The sequence below is a fragment of the Gordionus sp. m RMFG-2023 genome, chromosome 1, assembly GCF_954871325.1.
Source record: "Gordionus sp. m RMFG-2023 chromosome 1, tfGorSpeb1-WG-v2, whole genome shotgun sequence".
Classification (NCBI taxonomy): domain Eukaryota; kingdom Metazoa; phylum Nematomorpha; class Gordioida; order Chordodea; family Parachordodidae; genus Gordionus; species Gordionus sp. m RMFG-2023.
The window spans coordinates 60,836,555-60,855,270 of record NC_088775.1 but is presented as its reverse complement, the minus strand read 5'-3'; the positions used below and the strand labels follow the sequence as shown (position 1 = coordinate 60,855,270).

General features: G+C 26.1%; 1 protein-coding gene across 10 annotated transcripts in view; it reads left to right on the top strand.

Moving 5' to 3' along the window:
• Positions 1-18,716, top strand: part of LOC135922942 (dnaJ homolog subfamily C member 11-like) — a 90,112-nt gene that overhangs the window by 58,647 nt on the left and 12,749 nt on the right. For 6 of the 10 annotated variants that reach the window (XR_010571079.1, XR_010571077.1, XR_010571076.1 and 3 more), the window contains 2 exons: positions 536-629; positions 2,958-3,087. Coding sequence is in view for 4 of the 10 variants with exons in the window: in XM_065457486.1 (XP_065313558.1) it covers positions 536-629; positions 2,958-3,087 (224 nt within the window). In the remaining 6 variants the exon portion in view is untranslated. Of the gene's footprint in view, positions 1-535; positions 630-2,957; positions 3,088-18,716 lie in introns of those variants that run through there. The other 4 variants (XR_010571080.1, XR_010571078.1, XM_065457488.1 and 1 more) reach the window with 1 other exon arrangement.

Sequence of the window (18,716 nt, the reverse complement as noted above, 5' to 3'; positions counted from 1 at the left end):
AATTGGAAGTGGCAAAGTGAAGAAATAGACCGAGATGGTTTGGGCGTGTGGAACGAAAGATAACTGGATGAAGTGTTGCACCACGATGGAAGTAGGAGGACCAAGACCTTGAGAAAGGTCTAAAATGACGTGGATAAAGGGGATAGCGGCGGATATGAGAAAAATAAATTTTACAAATAATGATGCTCAGAACCGTTAAAATGGAAAAGGATAATCAGAGGATACTGGCTTTTCTGGAATTTTTTTAAATTTACCTCTATATAACTACATATGGTGTAAGACCTGAATGCAATCAAGAGTTAAAATATATTTGATATCAGTATTTATGGTCATAGTGCAAATGTAAACTAGTCAATAGTTGTTATAATATTAGATATATATATTTATGATTAAAATAAAATATGAACTAGCGGGCCCTAACCATTTCGAATATAGTTATAATGAGATCACAGTAATTATATCTAAAGGATATTAATTATTTTATGAACCTTTTACAATTATCTTTTTACAATCTCATTTATTTTCGGTGAAATAGGAATGCCATTGGCGATTCTTCTGCTGCCGATGTGACTGTTCCTTTGCAATGCTTGGTTCAAGATTCCCGTTTAAATATTCCTAAGGGGTCAAAGGTTAACCCCTATTTATTTTTGTTAAAATATGTTATTTGCTTGCAAAAGCAAACGCTAATATTTAAGCATTAATCAATCAAAATTACTGTATACCAGGATTGAACATATACATTTTAGAAATGTTTAAAATTATAGTTATACTTATAGCCAATTACATACTAGTAATCCCACTTTTTATTTAATTACAATTACTAAAATCCTTAATTTTAAGTTGAAATATTTTAAAACGAGTGTTATATATATATCAGGGACTAAAACGGAACTTGTGGAAAACTAGGGAACGCGAAATGAACGATTATAAATTTAATAAATAATGGCTCATTCACATATATTCGTTTTCTTTCATTAATTCCATTTTGTTTCACTTAACATAACCATATTATTCTTATTACCCTTTATTATTTAGAATTATGTAATTTTAAGCCTATTTTTAAAATCATATTTAATTATTTATCTATATTATTATAAAATTAATATTATATAATATAGGTGTTTTAAATTTTAATGATGATTTTATTGCCAATATCAAATGAATGAGAAAGAACCGCACAAATATAGAATAATATTTTAGGGAATGTCTTAGTTAATACTTTAGATATGATAGTTGATCTGTATGAATAAATGGTGTATATTTATAGAACTATTGGGAAAGGATCGAAATCTGGAATAGAACGGTTATGGAACATATTTATCTGAAAAGAAGAGAATAGAACACAAAAATCACGTTGTTTTGGGTCCCTGGCATATATTAATTTTCCTTTTTTTTTACAAATATATTCGTGTTCTTCTTTGTAATGTAAAATGCATTCTATACAAAAGAAAAACATTTAATTCTCCTGTTACATACTTATTGTTATGAACTATAATACATTTTATACAGCAAAGCCACTACTCACTACCTAATCTAATTCTTGTTCCAACAAGTAGGTTACTGATATAAAGTAGAAACATTGATAGCGGAGAGAGTTGCTTTCAAATGTTTTTAAAATATTGAATGCCGATTAATTTAGACCTTATATAAAAGAGTTTTAAAACTAATGGACATGGGCCTATCTCAAGGATAAAACACGAATCATTCATTTTTTCCCCCGCTTCCGTCAAACAAAGAGTTCTTGTCTCAGACTTTAGAAAAAGATTGAATATTTTAAATATAACATCGTCATCAAGGCTAGATTGAATGAGAATCCCAATCAACTTTCCTATTTGACTTTTGAAATAATAATTATTATATTGCCTCAATATTATTCCAGACCACCCTTACATTAGTAAAAGTGTTAGACACTAAAGCAACTGAATGCTTAATTCAGAACGCCCCTTGATTTTGTATTGAATTTGCTGTATAGATTATAAATACTCCCAAGGCCTTATAAGTGTTTGAACTTTATTTTTAAACAGTTGCCAATTTTTGCAAAAAATAAATTTTTTTTATAAATAAAAAATGATTACCCCAAAATCAAGAGGCTTTGGATTAGGGCTCTGCAAATTCCATTTTTATTAATTTTTAGACCCGGTAGGAAGTTTTATCTTGATTTTAGGCCCGAACCTATCCTATTTTTTTTTTTAGAAAAATATAAATAAAACGCATTTTTATGAACCTAAATGCAATCAAAATCATAAGAAAACATTTATTTATGTTTAATTGTTTCAAACCCAACCTTTTTGAAAAGAATCCTTAACCTGCCGAATTTTCTTTTGAGCCGGTATCGGGCCTACCTTGCAATGCTTTATTTTGGGATAAAATAGTCCTAAATAATTACTGCCATATTAACATTTCAAAAGTTTAACGGTATCTAAAGGTTTAAAATTTAACAGGCTGACCATTCGATTATAGGATTTCAGATACTTATCAGTTCTGTCTTAATATACAATGTTATGTGTGAAATATAAATTCTAAAGATTCAGACAAGAATGATTAGTTTGCCTGAAGTTGAAAACCAACGATTCGGGGTTACATTACAATATATGCCTGTTATAATTTTTAAATCTATTTTAATTTTCAAATTATAATTTGAAAGGAAAAACATGATATAAAAATTATACGCTATCGAAATATACAAATTTGGAATAGTGACACGATACTGAAGGAAAATACAAAACATATTGACATTAATCAATGGAAATCATTTCATTATTTGTTCCAAATTGATTTTTTTAAATATAAAGCTACTTTTTAGTTAAATAACAACTCATAAGAAAAAAGTAGTTAATTTTATGATCATTTCATATTACATCTCGCATTCCTCCTGTTCTAAATTTTCATACTACAGATACTTTTTCGCAATAGGAAAAACACTTTGTTTATTTTATACATGTTTTTATTATTGCTAGGCTGACCTCCCCGGATTTTACGATGTTTGCTATGGCGAACCTAAAACTTTATATATCAATTACGAATATCGAACTATTTTGCATGAAGTTATATTCTGTGATGAAGATTGCATTAAACTTCCCTCAACAGGTATATAAATTTACATAATCAAAAGGGGGTTTTAAAAAAATTCAGCATTGAAATATGGGTTATTATGATATTAGAATGTGATTTGATATTTCTGCTTAATTTGAGCGATCAAAAATATGCTTTTATAAAGTAGTTTTTCAACCCACTTTAATTGTGAATATTATATATCAAGATGTGAATATAAAAATCAATTAATTTGATTTATCGACTAACCTTTATGGGGTTGAATAATTTAGTATTTGCAAAAATATAAATCGGTCAATACCAATATTAAGCATCAATAGATCTCTGATTATTAGGTTTTAAAGTGTCATCAATGATATTTGGAGTCATGGGCGTAGCCAGGAGGGGGAATTTCCCTCCTTTGGAAACTTGTTCTAGTAAATATCATTTTAAGCTAATAAAAATCCCCCTCATCCCCAACTTAACAAAAAATTATATATGCTACAATCAATGTCTTTTTTTTCAGACAATGTGTTATTTTTTCAAAATTTAAAAATCTGATTTTATCGGAAATGTATTCCATCATGTTTGAAATGCCTACCAGAGTTGTTAAACGCTACTTTTAAAAGTAGCGCGCTCCGCTATCGCTATTTGTCAAAAAAAGTAGCTCGCTATTAGCTACATTTTATAAAAAAAATTTACATACAAATTTTTTATTTTTTGCTTATAATGTTATTGTATAGTAAATTTATAAAAATCAACATTTATAAATATTAAAATATAGTTAGTTTGGATTATAAAAAAATTTATGTAATAAAAATAAATATTTTTGGTAATTTGTTGCATTTTAATAATAAAATTATTTCAATATTATCATCCCCAAGTCTAGAGCGACGATGAGAAAGTATAAGTTTTGCCTTACTAAATAATCTCTCGACACTAGCACTTGAGGGCAGTGTTGTTAATCGACTAAATTTAGTCGACCAACAGACGACTAACTAATAGTTTTAGTCGAAAAATTCGACTAAAAACTTTAGTAACTAAATTAGTCTATTAGTCGACTAAAACGACTAATTTAGTCGACTAAAACGACTAATATAGTCGACTAAAACGACTAATTTAGTCGACTAAAAGAACTAATTAAGTCGACTAAAAGAACTAATTAAGTCGACTAAATTAAGTCATAATCGTTATTTTTGAACTTTTTTTAAATTTTTTAGGTAAAAATATATGTTGTAAAGATGTAAAAATAAAATTTCAGTGAAGATGTACCATCATAGAAAAATATTATTATCAAAATCGTTATTTTTGAAAAGTAAATAGATAAAAATATATATATTGTTAATGTGTTAAAATAAAATTTCAGTGAAGATGTACCATAGAAGAGTGACAATTGTCATAATCGTTGTTTTTAAAATTTTTTTAAAGTAAATAGGTAAAAATATATATTGTAAAAAATAAAATTTCAGTGAAGATGTACCATATAAAAGTGACAATCGTCATTGTACCAGTCCTTAATATGGGATTGATATTTCTTTGCTGAGGCTATTGGGAGAGACTGAATACAATGAAGGAATCTATTGATAAATAAATTAATATATAAAATTTACTGAATTCGGTTAATAATCTTACGAATGTTACACTCAATTATAATCACTTGTCGGAGACCGTAACCAGTTTAATTCTAATTTCCTTTTTTTTTAACTTTAAGAATGATTTTCTTTATTTTAAAATCTTTTCATTTTTATTCATCTTTTTAATATTCCAAAATTATAAATATCATAAAAATTCATCAAAAAATAAGTAATTGAAAAATTACAAGTATCTTTTTCAACAATAATCAAAAATTATCAATATTCATAGACATCGTTTTCTTTTTTTACATATTCAAATTAATCATAGTTATATCTATATATTTGAATACAACAAAATTAATAATAGTTCATCTATATATATTTAAATACAACAAAATTAATAATAGCTCATATATATATTAGAATACAACACCTCCACCCTTTAAGATTAGCTTTCCAAGGCTTCCTTCGTTAGTCCCCCACCTTCTCGCACCTCCAACTCTGAACCGTTCATTGAGGACGCTGTTGTCGTCGAACAAAACCTTAATTTATGCATTCCTCCGCACGCCCAACATGCTAATCGATTCTTCCGAACCCAATATGGCTCCATTCGTCGTTCTATCTTTGTTTTCTGGGTATTTCCTGCAGTAACTCTCCGTATCTTTGTTGGGCTTCTGCCCTTGCCGCTTTGATCCATCTGTTTGATTCGGCCGATCCATCTGCTTCTCTGATTTCCATCTTGATAATCTTATTTCCTACTCTGACATATGATGCCATCTATAAAATTACTATAAAAATATATATCTTTCATAATCTTCTAATAATCTACTATTCACCTGATAATTTCTTCACCGTTTAAACCCTCATAATTAGGTCTATCATTAAATTTATTTCCTCGAGAATGATTATTCTCCTCATTGATCTCTTGAAATTATGATTCTCCTAATTATGTCTATCATCAATTTTCTTTCATCTAACAATATGAATCTCAAATTAGGTCTATCATCAATTTATCTTCTTTTAATTGTATCCCCTGATAAATTATGATTCTCATCATTATGTCTATCATCAATATGATTCTCATAATTATGTCTATCCTCAATTTATCTCTTTAACAATTGATTCTCATAATTAAGTATATCATCAATATGATTCTCATAATAATGTCTATCATCAATTTATTTCTTTTAATTGTATCCCCTGGTAAATTATGATTCTCATCATTTTGTCTATCATCAATATGATTCCCATAATAATGTCTATCATCAATTTATTTCTAATTGTCTCCCATATCTTTTACTTGCTAGTAAAAGTGCCTTCTTGCCCTTCAATCTCTACTTCTACTTTTTTTCCCCTATATTCTTACTTATTATACCCTTCCCCCATTTAACTGGACCCTCAAACAGTAGAATCCATACTAGACTTCCAACTTTAAATTTATCATCATATGTATCCTCCTTTTTCTTTATTCTTTCTTTCAAAAAATCTAATTCCGTTCTTGTTTTTCTACCTAAAAACATCTCTGATGGTGAATTTCCTTTGCTCGTTTTAGTATTGTTATATGCTAATAATAACAACCACCATTTTCCCTCTCCATATTTTTCTTTTTTTAGCCAGCTTTTAACAATAGTTACCATTTTCTCGGCTTGCCCATTACTTCTCGGGTAATGTGGTGGCGATACTAAATGTTTAATATTCCACCTATCACAAAATTGATTAAAAACTCTACCTATAAATGCTGGGCCTCCATCCGAAACTAAAGTTTCTAATAATCCATATTTACCTGCAAAATCTTTTATTTTAGTCAACGCTATCTTCGTCGTTAAACCTGAAACCTGTTGACAATCTATCCATTTCGAACCAGCATCTACCATAATAAAATATCTTCTTTTTTCATATTTTAAAAAATCTACATGTATTCTTTTACATGGAATGTCCGTTTCTGGCCATTTATCTGCTTTATTCTTTGGTGGTACATTAGCTCACATGTTACATGTCTCGCAGCTTCTAGCTAATTCTTCAATTTCACTATTCATCTTGGGCCACCAAATATATTCTTTTGCTTTATTCTTCATTCTTTCTATGCCTTGATGTCCTGAATGTAATACGGCTAATGTATCTTTTCTTAACTTAATCGGTATCACTAATCGATATCCTCTCAATAAACAATTGTCTTCTATATTTAATTCATTCCTTATATTTTTAAAAGCTTTGTCTTCACCTTTCCATTCTGCCTCTCCTTTTAAACAAGTTCTAATTCTTATTAATTCTTCATCTTTTTTGGATATCTCCTCTATTCTTTCAAACGTTATCGGTTCTTCTCTTGTATCTATCTTCAAAGCTCTTATAACTTTACTATTTAATTTTTACTCCTCTTCTATATATTCTAAACTATTGATTACTGTATCCTTGTTTGCACTGTCTTTTTTAAACAATCTCGATAATATATCTGGTAAACAATTTTGTTTACCTGCTCTGAATCTTATCTCAAAATCGAAATTACCAACTAAAATTAACCATCTCTATAGTCTTGGTGACATCATAAATTCTTTATTTTTTTCTTGAATAAATCTACCAACGGCTTATGATCCGTATATAAAATAAACCTTCTTCCAATCAGATATTCTTTGCACTTCTCTAGCCCGAATTTCACAGCCAGAGCCTCTCTCTCGATCGGGGAGTAATTTTTCTCAGTGCTACTAAACCGTCTTGATAAAAATAAAATCGGTTTCTCACCTTATCGGTCATCTGTAATAAAACTCCTCCTATACCTTCATTAGATGCATCAACCGCTAATATAATATCTAATTTCTCATTAAAACAATTTAAAATCGGTTTCTCTACCATCTTTATCTTCAATGTTTCAAAACCTTTCTCCTGTGTTTCTCCTCATTCAAACTTTTTATTTTTCTTTAATAAATCATACAACGGTGAGGCGATTTCTGCAAAATTTTGAACAAACCGATGATAATAATTCGTTGCTCCCAAAAACGCCTGTACTTCAGTTTTATTATTTGGGGCTTTCATATTCATTATCTTATCTATATTCTTTGCAATTGGAGTAATTTCATCTCCCTTTATAATATGTCCTAAATACTTTATTTTTCTTGCTCCCAAAACACTTTTATTAATATTAGTTTTTAAAGCATTTTCTAATGTAATATCTAACACTTTAACTAACCTATCATTGTGTTCTTCTTCTGTTCTACCAGATATCAAAACATCGTCTAAATAATACATTATTCCCTTTATTCCTTGAAATAATGCCGCCATAGTTATTTGATATTGGAGCTGATACTTTCAAACCAAATGGTAAACGACAAAAAGCAAATAATCCTCTATGCGTTGTAATCGTTAATATCTTACTTGTTCTCTCACTTAACTTTATTTGCAAGTAAGCATTCGAAAAATCTATTTTTGAAAAAATTGTTGCTCCTCTTAAATTAGCCAGCAATTGTTCTATTCTAGGTAATGGATATCTTTACTGATACTCTATAATCTATACACAGTCTTAAGCTGTTATCTGGTTTTCTTATGCGAACTAACGGTGTTGCCCATACACTATGCACTACTGGTTTTATAATTCCTTCTTTTAACCACTTGTCTAATTCTTTATCTATATATTCTATCCACGAAAACGGCAATCTTCTTGTGCTGCAATATTTAGGTCGATAATCTTGTTCTAATCGTATATCTACTTCAAAATCTTTAAGAGTCCCTAATTCTTCTTTAGAGACATCCTTATATCTATTCAAAATAATCTTTATTTCTTTGTTAAAATTGTCTTCAACAACATTCAGTTCTACCTTTTTATTAATTGTTGTTTATCTTCGACTGTATTTACCTCTATTGTCTTTATATCTCTTATTTCCTTATTTTCTTCTAAGTTACTTCATCTAATTAAAAAATCTGGTGTTCGATTTTTGAGTTCATCGAGAACTATATCCTGTTTAACTCTTACACTAGGTAAATCAGTCTTCTCTTTATCCTCACTTCTTATTATCTCATTCGTTATTTGCTTTTCTCACGGACATTTTCAAACAAAGACCACCAATTATACTCAGGACCTATCTACTCAATGTCATTCCAACCTAAAATAGGCTCCATCTTTAGTGTCGTAATCCATAACTTTACTTCCTTATTTATATCTAACAATTTTATCACATAAAAACCTATTTTAACCATGCTACCGTCTAATTGTCTAACTTTTATTTTCTTTGTAATGAATCTTTCTTTTGGGAAATATTTATTAAAATCTTTTACACTCATTAGGCTAATCTCCGCTCCTGTATCCAATAAAAAACATATCTCTGCTTCTTCAGCCTTTATCTTGACTCTAGGACATTTATTTTTCATTAAAAAATCCTCTAATTTAATTTGTACATCTACACCAGTTGAACCTTTTATTCTATATATTTCAAAATTCCTACTTTCTATCTTTATATTTCTCTCTTTACCTATACTTCTATTATTATTATTCAAATTATAATTATCAACATTAAAACACTCATTATCATCACCGGATTTATCATTAACATTAAAATACTTATTCTTACTTGAACTAAAATTTTCACCATTAGCAAAATTATTATTACAATTAGCCTTAAAATTAAAATATTTATTCTTATCTGAATTAAAATTATCAACATTAGAAAAATTATCAACATTAGAAAAATTATTATCATTACAAAATTTATCATTAAAATTAAAATATTTATTCTTACCTGAATTAAAATTATCAACATTAGAAAAATTATTATCATTACAAAATTTATCATTAAAATTTAAATATTTATTCTTATTCCTGAATTAAAATTATCAACATTAGAAAAATTATCATTACAAAATTTATCATTAAAATTAAAATATTTATTCTTACCTGAATTAAAATTATCAACATTAGAAAAATTATTATCATTACAAAATTTATCATTAAAATTAAAATCTTTATTCTTACCTGAATTAAAATTATTAACATTAGAAAAATTATTATCATTACAAAATTTATCATTAAAATTACAATATCTCTCTCTTAGTCATTTATTTTAATTTTCTTGTGTGTGTCCCTCTTGGGCACAACTATTGCACCTTACAATTGAATTGTTTACTCTGCAACTTATAGCCACATGGCCATTCTTGCCACACCTCGCGCATCTTAGATTCTTCGTTATCTCACATTGGCGCGACATGTGACCCGGCTGACCACAACTATAGCAAATTATCTGTCTGTAATTATCCGTTCGTATGAAGTTGTTTATATTTCTTTTCTTATCTTCCTCTCTTAATATATTCTTAATATTTTCTAACTCTTTACTCTCTATCTTAACGTAAGTCATATTTCTTTCTATAATTAAACCTAACGTGAAACTTAAAATTAGCAACAAAAATATAATTATACTTATATTTTCAAGTATTAAACTTAATAAATTTATTTGCGTAATATACATTAAAGCGTACTCAATATCCACTTAAAAAACTAATTTTAACTAATCTTAAAAAATTAAATAAATATAAAAATACGAATAAAACCATACAATGATCCAAATTTTATATAACATCAATAAGAAAACCGAAATTATCTAAAAATTTATATATATATATATATTTTTTTTTACCTAGTTCCAATAGGCCTATTCAAAAACGAATTCGAATCGAATAAACTCGAATAATTTACTATTTGAATTCGTACGAATAATAAAATCTACTATTATTTAATTTTTTTAATAAAATAAATCATACTCAAATATATTGACAAATTTTTTTATTACAAATTTGATTTTAAACAGAAAAAATTATAATAATATGTAATCATAATCTGATAATAAATAATATATAATCAAATTATAAACAAAATTAAAATGTATATTATTAATTTAATTTATAATTTAAGCCAATTTAAGGCTAAGAGTTTTTCTTTCATTTTCTTCCTTATATGACATGCGGTTTTTTGACAATAAATTAGTTCCAACTGAGAAAAGCCTTTCACAAGCAGTTGATGTTCCTTGTATAGATAGATAATCCCTTGCCATTTTCGAGAGCATGGGGATCCGATATGCATTTGCCTTCCACCACATACAAATCATTCTAATAATGTTTCTTAGTTTTAGAATTGAAGGATCTAAAATTTTTAAAATTTCTTTGGATATTAAATTAATTACATGAGCAAAGCATCGGATGTGCCCTATTTTTATTAATGGATATTTTAAAGAAAATGTATAAATAAATGTTTTATTATTAGTTCCATTATCTAAAGTTATATAAAAATTTTTATTCTCTAAATTATAAATTTTATATTTTAACAAAGGCTTTAAATATATTTTCACCTGAATGTGTTTCATTTATTGGACTGACATCCAAAATTATGTTATTTATTTTAAAATTATCATCAATAAAATGGGCTGTTAGCCTTAAAAAAGGAACCTGTGATGCTAGTCCAAATGTCAGATGAAAAATTAATCTGACTTTTATTTTTATATATTTTTCCTTTACCAACTGTTCTTTTTCTGCATATATATTATACATGTGCAATTTAAGAGTATTGGAGCATATTGATTTTACAGAGCAATCAAGATCACTTATAAAATTTTTAAAATCATTTGAATAAATAATTTTAAAAGGTATATTATTATTTATCAATAATTTTAATAAATTCTCCTTAAAATTAATTTTTTTGAAGAATTTGATGTAGACTTTAAAAAAATGACAATTTTTTTTTTTTTACTAAGGTGTGAATGAAACCTATTATAATGATTAATAAGAAAAGAGGTTGTTTTGCCTTTACATTTTATAATACTCTTGCAATGATTGCAAGCAGCCTTTTCACCGTCTTAAGGATTTGATATTGATACCATATGATTACTCTCTTTTGTGAGGAAATTTTCTCATCTTCAACATCAAGCATAATTTCATCAGAAGCATTCTCCTCTAACATAATTAGGTTAGCTAACAATAATTATTGTTAGAGATGTAATATATTTTTATATACCTATGGTTTGTTTAATTTTTAATATAATTTATTATGAGATTCAAAAAATAAACTTTTCGTGAGATTCAAAAAATGTCGCAAATAAAAATTTAAATTTTCACTTCAGAAATTTTTAAATTTGTGCTAGAATTTTTATAAACACAAACACATCACCTGCCAGATTGGCAGGTCAACAAATAGAAATGACAAATATTAGATTTATTAAACAATTTATTAAATATTACGAATAATTCGTTTTATTCGAATCGAATAAATGATTATTCGTATTCAGATAAAACAAATAATTTATTATTCGTAATTATTCGATTATATTCGAATTATTCGAATCGAATATTCGAATTATTTTTGAATAGGCCTAAGTTCCAATGTATAATTAGAATGACCTTCGATCTTCTAAAGCCTGGATCAATCACTATAAGGCACCACTGTACAGTCCTGGGATTGATATTTCTTTGCTGAGGCTAGTGGGAGTGAATACAGTGAAGGAATCTATTGATAAATAAATAAATATATAAAATTTATTGAATTCGGTTAATAATCTTACGAATGTTACAACCAGTTTAATTCTAATTTCCTTTTTTTTTAATTTTAAGAATGATTTTCTTTATTTTAAAATCTTTTCATTTTTATTCATCTTTTTAATATTCCAAAATTATAAATATCATAAAAATTCATCAAAAAATAATTAATTGAAAAATTACAAGTATCTTTTTCAACAATAATCAAAAATTATCAATATTCATAGACATCGTTTTCTTTTTTTACATATTCAAATTAATCATAGTTATATCTATATATTTGAATACAACAAAATTAATAATAGTTCATCTATATATATTTGAATACAACAAAATTAATAATAGCTCATATATATATATTTGAATACAGTCATAATCGTTAAGTGTAAACTTTTTTGATTTTTTTTAAAACAAATAGGTAAAAATATATATTGTAAAAATGTTAAAATAAAATTTCAGTGAAGATATACCATAGAAGAGTGACAATTGTCATAATCGTTATTTTTTAACTTTTTTAAATTTTTTCAAAGCAAATAGGTAAAAATATATATTGTAAACATGTTAAGTTAAAATTTTAGTGAAGGTACCACAGGAAAGTCACAATTGTCATAATCGTTATTTTTGAACTTTTTTAAAGTAAATAGGTAAAAATATATATTGTAAAAATGTTAAAATAAAATTTCAGTGAAGATGTACCATAGAAAAGTGACAATTCTCATAATCGTTATTTTTAACTTTTTTAATTTTTTTAAAGTAAATAGGTAAAAATATATATTGTAAAGATGTTAAAATAAAATTTCAGTGAAGATTTACCATAGAAAAGTGACAATTGTTATAATCGTTATTTTTGAACTTTTTTGAATTTTTCAAAGCAAATAGGTAAAAATATATAAACATGTTAAGTTAAAATTTTAGTGAAAGATACCACAGAAAAGTCACAATTGTTATAATCGTTATTTTTGAACTTTTTTGAATTTTTTTAAAGTAAATAGGTAAGAATATATATTGTAAACGTCTTTAAAAAAAATTTCAGTGAAGATGTACCATAGAAAAGTGACAATTGTCATAATCGTTATTTTTTTAACTTTTTTGAATTTTTTTAAAGTAAAGAGGTAAAAATATATATTGTAAAGATGTTAAAATAAAATTTCAGTGAAGATGTACCATTCCCCTAATACTACGGTGCCCCCTTGGCCGATTACATAATCCATCAAAGAGGAAGGAACAAAAATGATGATTCAGAATTAAAATCTAAAATTATATTGACGATAAAAAATATAGTGGAAAATTTACCACCTCATCTCAAAATGAGTGATTCGGGAATATCTAGATCCCTTAAATCAATGGGATGGAGCAGGAAAAGTGTTGGAAAAGAACCCGATAGAAGGAATTCCCCAGGTGTTATAAATATTCGTAAAGAATATTGCTTAAATATGATGAACGTGCTATTAATATATTCTATTTAGATGAAACAGGCTTCAATTCCCACGTCATTTCCCAATATAGATGGGCACCTCTGGGTAAGAGGCCATCCGTCAAACTCCCTCCTTCAAAGGGGAAAAACGTATCGGTTTTATGCACCATAGGAATTAATGGTTTCAAAAAATACATGATTATAGACGGGGCATTTACATCAATAAAATTCATAGATATATTTTTTCGTTATATTATGTGCAATATAAATAGAAAAATAAATATTTTTTGATCTTTTATCATGTAAATAAAATATACATTAAATAAAGATTTCACAAGTCATTTTCGAAACTTTAATATAAGAAAGGTAAATTTGATAGAAAATAAAATAAACAATGAAGAAATAAGCTAAAAATGATCATATGAAAAAAGTGTTTATAAAATGTTTCGGGATAATATTATATTTTATTTATTTGGTTCTTTTTTTATAATTTTTATTTTTTTAATATTAATTTAATTGTTTATATTTTTAATAATAATTTTTCTCCAAGATAAAAAAAATAAATAACTTAAAATATTTTTATTCTTATAATTATCGTCTAGCTGGCACCAAAGGGGAGGGGAATTATTTTTTTGGATATAAAATTCATTGTTTTTTAAATAATTTTTTTTTTACCAAGGCGGGGGGGGGGGGGTATTTTTATTTTAATTTAAGAAAAGATATTAATTTTTAGAATATACTGATGGAATAAAAAGATTAATTTTAAAAATAGTATTGTGATTGTAAAATTTTAAATCAGAGACCTGTAGAGGTACCATTTGCAAGGTTCTGCCGGGATTTTTTTTAAAAAAAATTGGATTTGGCTTGGGTGGGGCCGAATATTTTTAAAGAAAATTCTGGTCGAGTGGGCCTTAGAAATTTTTTTATATAAATTTATCAATTTTATGATTAATTTTTTTATGTAAAATATAAATATTTTATTTTATTTATAGAAACTAGATACCATATAATAAATATCGTTTAATTTGAGAAATTATATAAATCAATTTCTTTATTTAAATTAATTCGAGTCCGGGGTAAACTTTTTTAAAAATATTTCGGGCCGGGCCTGAAAAATTAGGCCCGATGCAGATCACTAATTCAAAGCTATATATATTATAACCTTCTTATAGCAATTATATTGAAGTCAATATAATTGCAAAATATTAGAAGTTAAATTACATAATTATTAAATAGTATAGGGGAGACTAGGGTTAAGCAGGGGCGTCGCTAGCCTTTACAATCTCAGGGGGCTCAACTAAAAAAATTTTATGGGGGGCTTCACCCCCCGGGTTATATATTAATATATTTTTAAAAATTACTAACTCTTGAAGGATTATTCTTATTTTCATATTTTGTTTTTTATTATATTATACGTAAAAAATAAACTAGAATATAAATAATTAAGACTAGAATATTGATCATTAAGACTAGAATATTGATCATTAAGACTAGAATATAAATATCATTAAGACTAGAATATAAATAATTAAGCTAGAATATAAATAATTAAAACTAAAATATAAATAATTAAAACAATACATTTCTACAAATTTTTCAATACAAAATCGATTTACTACAGTATAAAGTATTTTAAATTGCTGATATAAAAAATTTCGCGTCTAAAGAATTACAAGTGATAAAACCGATTAATTAATTAATACATATGCCTCAATTGTTAATGTTTTTAAAAACCCCATAAGGCAATATAATTCTAAGCAACTAACATTAACAAAAGGTCATGAAACTAATATAACTCTCTCTTACCATTTTAGACAAAGTTTTATAGAATGGACTAATAAGGAAAAATTTATAGGCCTAACCAAATCAACAATTCTTGAAGAAGAGAATATAAACGACCAATCCAAATCATAAAACTATATGGTGGTTAGAGCTTCCTCTTAGATGACATGATGGAAGCTAGATAAGTAATCGAGAAAATTATTGTGAGATATTAAATTTCTAAAAGATTATCTTCCATTTTTAATCCTATATAAACTACTGGACAGTTGATCATTGTTGCTCATCTTAATTATGCAATCATATGCTCTCAGCAGCTGTAGTAATAATCTTAAATCACATAGCCACACAAATAATAGATGCTGGTTAATTTGCAGTCATAGCCATGACATACACGATGTTAACTCTTATCAAAATCTAGTATGTTAGATATATTGATAAAGCAAAAACACCTAAAATCTTGGAAGAAATTATCTTTGGAAGAAATTATGCAAATATATTGAAGCCTTGAGTTATTTACAATTTAAGTGTGCCAAATTAGAAATAAATAATTTGGGAGCTAGAAAATAAGTACCATAGTGATATGATGAAAGCAATTAAGATCTTATATATTATTGTATTGTCAATGTATTGTCAATGTATTCAAATATTTTTAATTAAATTTTTCAGAAACTTTGGTCATATCAAAAGAAAGCATTTACTGTTTTTTTCTGATTTTTTCCTATCTCAAAAAGAATTTTTTTATAAGCACCATGTCTTTTAGCTAATTTTGTATATGAAAAAAAAATTTATAAAATAAATATTAAACGATATATTTACTCGCAGATACTAACGCCTAAAATTGCGTTTCAAAAATTATAAGGTTAAATTATTTATAAAATAAGTTCTCTACGCCGGCTAGTCATTATTGCATATTCATCTATAATGTGATCTATAGGAATGGTATTAATAATATTTTTTTCTATGCTCAATAGAGCCAACGAATTTAATCGTTCCTGACCCATTGTCGATCGAAGATATGTTTTCACCCGTTTTAATGCTGAAAACGATCTTTCACAAGAGCAGGAATTAAAAGGTGTAGTTAACGCAATTTTAAGGCAATTAAATATACGAGGGAATATATCTATGGGTAAGATTTTTATCAAATCTATTATTGATTTACACGTAGATTCGTGTTTTTTTATTATAGGTTAAAATATAAGCCTTTAGTATTATGTATTCTTCCATTGGATCAGGAAGATTATAATATAAGATAAATGGTTTAATGATATCATTATTTAAAAAAAGGGGGGAGGAGGGATGTAAAGCATTTATAGCTATTAAAATATCTGTGTTTTCTTGGCAAAATCTCTTTTTTAATTCATTTATCATAATATCCAAAATTGGATAAAAGACATGACACTTATAAAAAGTTTCTGTTTGATCAGAATGATTAGAAGAAACAATATCATCTATTTGAATATAATTATTCAAAATGGTAGAAGGTATATTTGCTCTTTTATTTGTTATTTTTCTTATATATAAATTAATTTTTTTACCTATTTTCTTTCCTTCTGTACTTACATTATTTACAATCATGTCATTCACAATACTTTCTTCATTATTCAATGAATCTAAATAAGATTAATTTTAAAATGTATTTCTTTTCAGTGTATTTATTTTTGTAAATATAATATATAAAAACATATTATAGTATCCATTTTTCAAAAATATATATAAATAAGCAAACTATTCTAAATTTATTTAGCATTTTTATTAAAATATAGTTTATTATTAAGTTAGGATAAACAAATAAATATATAATTATCAAATTATGAATGAATGATTGAGTAAACAATTTAGCCAATATTATCTTTATTAATGTAAAAAGAATAATAGTGTATGATTTTTTAAGATATTGACTATTTATATAGAAAATATTTACTATGTTTTATTTAGCTAATATTTTGACATCACCTTATGTGATTATAATAGAAAAATTTTAAAAAAATTTCCCATTTCTAGTGTCCTGCTCCTGAAAGGTGGAAATATATTGTAAAGCAATTTTTGCTTAACTTGAAAACTAAAGAAATCAATATTGTTTAATACTCTTGTGAAAAATGACTTAAATAGAAATTCTATAGAAATTAGGCAAATTTGGGAGGAAATAGGAAAAACATATAACTTCAATTATGATTAAGTGAAAAAGAAACCTTCCATTAAATTAGATAATTAACTAATAAATTTTTATTTTTTAAAACTTAAATGTCCAAAGTGTTTTGTTATTAATTTGTGAAAATTTTAAGGATTTTTTCAAAACATTTTGGACACAGACTTATATATAAATTTATTTACCTATTTTCTTTCTTTTAACATTTTTGTTGGCAATATTTATATCTTTTAAAACTACAATTAATCGTCTTTCAACTAAATCAAAGTTTGAATTTTAAAACTGTATAAAATATACTTTGTTCATCACCAGCTTTATTATTGAATCCTCTTCTTTGGTCCTCAAGATTATTGCTACTTTTATCTTTAGTTTTTTTCATAAAGTCTTTAATGCTTAAATTTTTAAATCGCAAAGTCATTTTATTTAAATAGTGATTTTAAACTCGGCTTACAATATTAAATTTGTTAATTTTCAATTAATAAATCTTTATATCTATTTAATTAGGGTTATATAATAATTTAATAATAAAAATCAATTAAACTTCAACTGTTAATGCTTAAATTGATATTTAAACATTATGCATGGTATTGATATTTTATTTTTAACAAAGAATTTGATTGCAAGCTGACATAGTGAAAATATAATTTATATGTATTAATCTAATCTAATAAAATTTAGATAGTCTTATTAAGTTTTAAATAATAAAATTAAATCTATATATTACTTAATAGAATTATAATAAACAGGGGACAATCAAAAAAAGTTCTTTTTAGTTTAAGGGGATATTAAGGAACCATTAAAAAAAAAATTTTTTTGCTTCAGGGGGCTATTCAAATTTTTCAGGGGGCTTGAGCCCCTGCGCGCCCCCCCCCTAGTGACGCCACTGGGGTTAAGTAAACCCCGGGGCTTGGAAAACCATTTAATCTCATTTTAAAATTAACTACACCAGAAGGTTAAAATTTTATCCTAATATAGTTTTCATTAATAAATGATTGCTAAAAATTTATTTTTTTTACATGACAGAATTTTAATTTTTATTAAATAATATAATAATTTATTTATTTTTAATCTTATTTAAAAGTTTATAAACTCTTCTATAATTTGAATAAGTTTTATGAGTATTTATGAAATTTAGATATCATTTCAATCATGATTTAATTTAGAGCTAGCGAGGTTTGCTAAACCATACACGTCAATTATGGCAGTTAATAATAACGGGCGTAAGCTAAAGTCAGCTCGTTTCAGCAAAAAAGTAATAAATATTAGG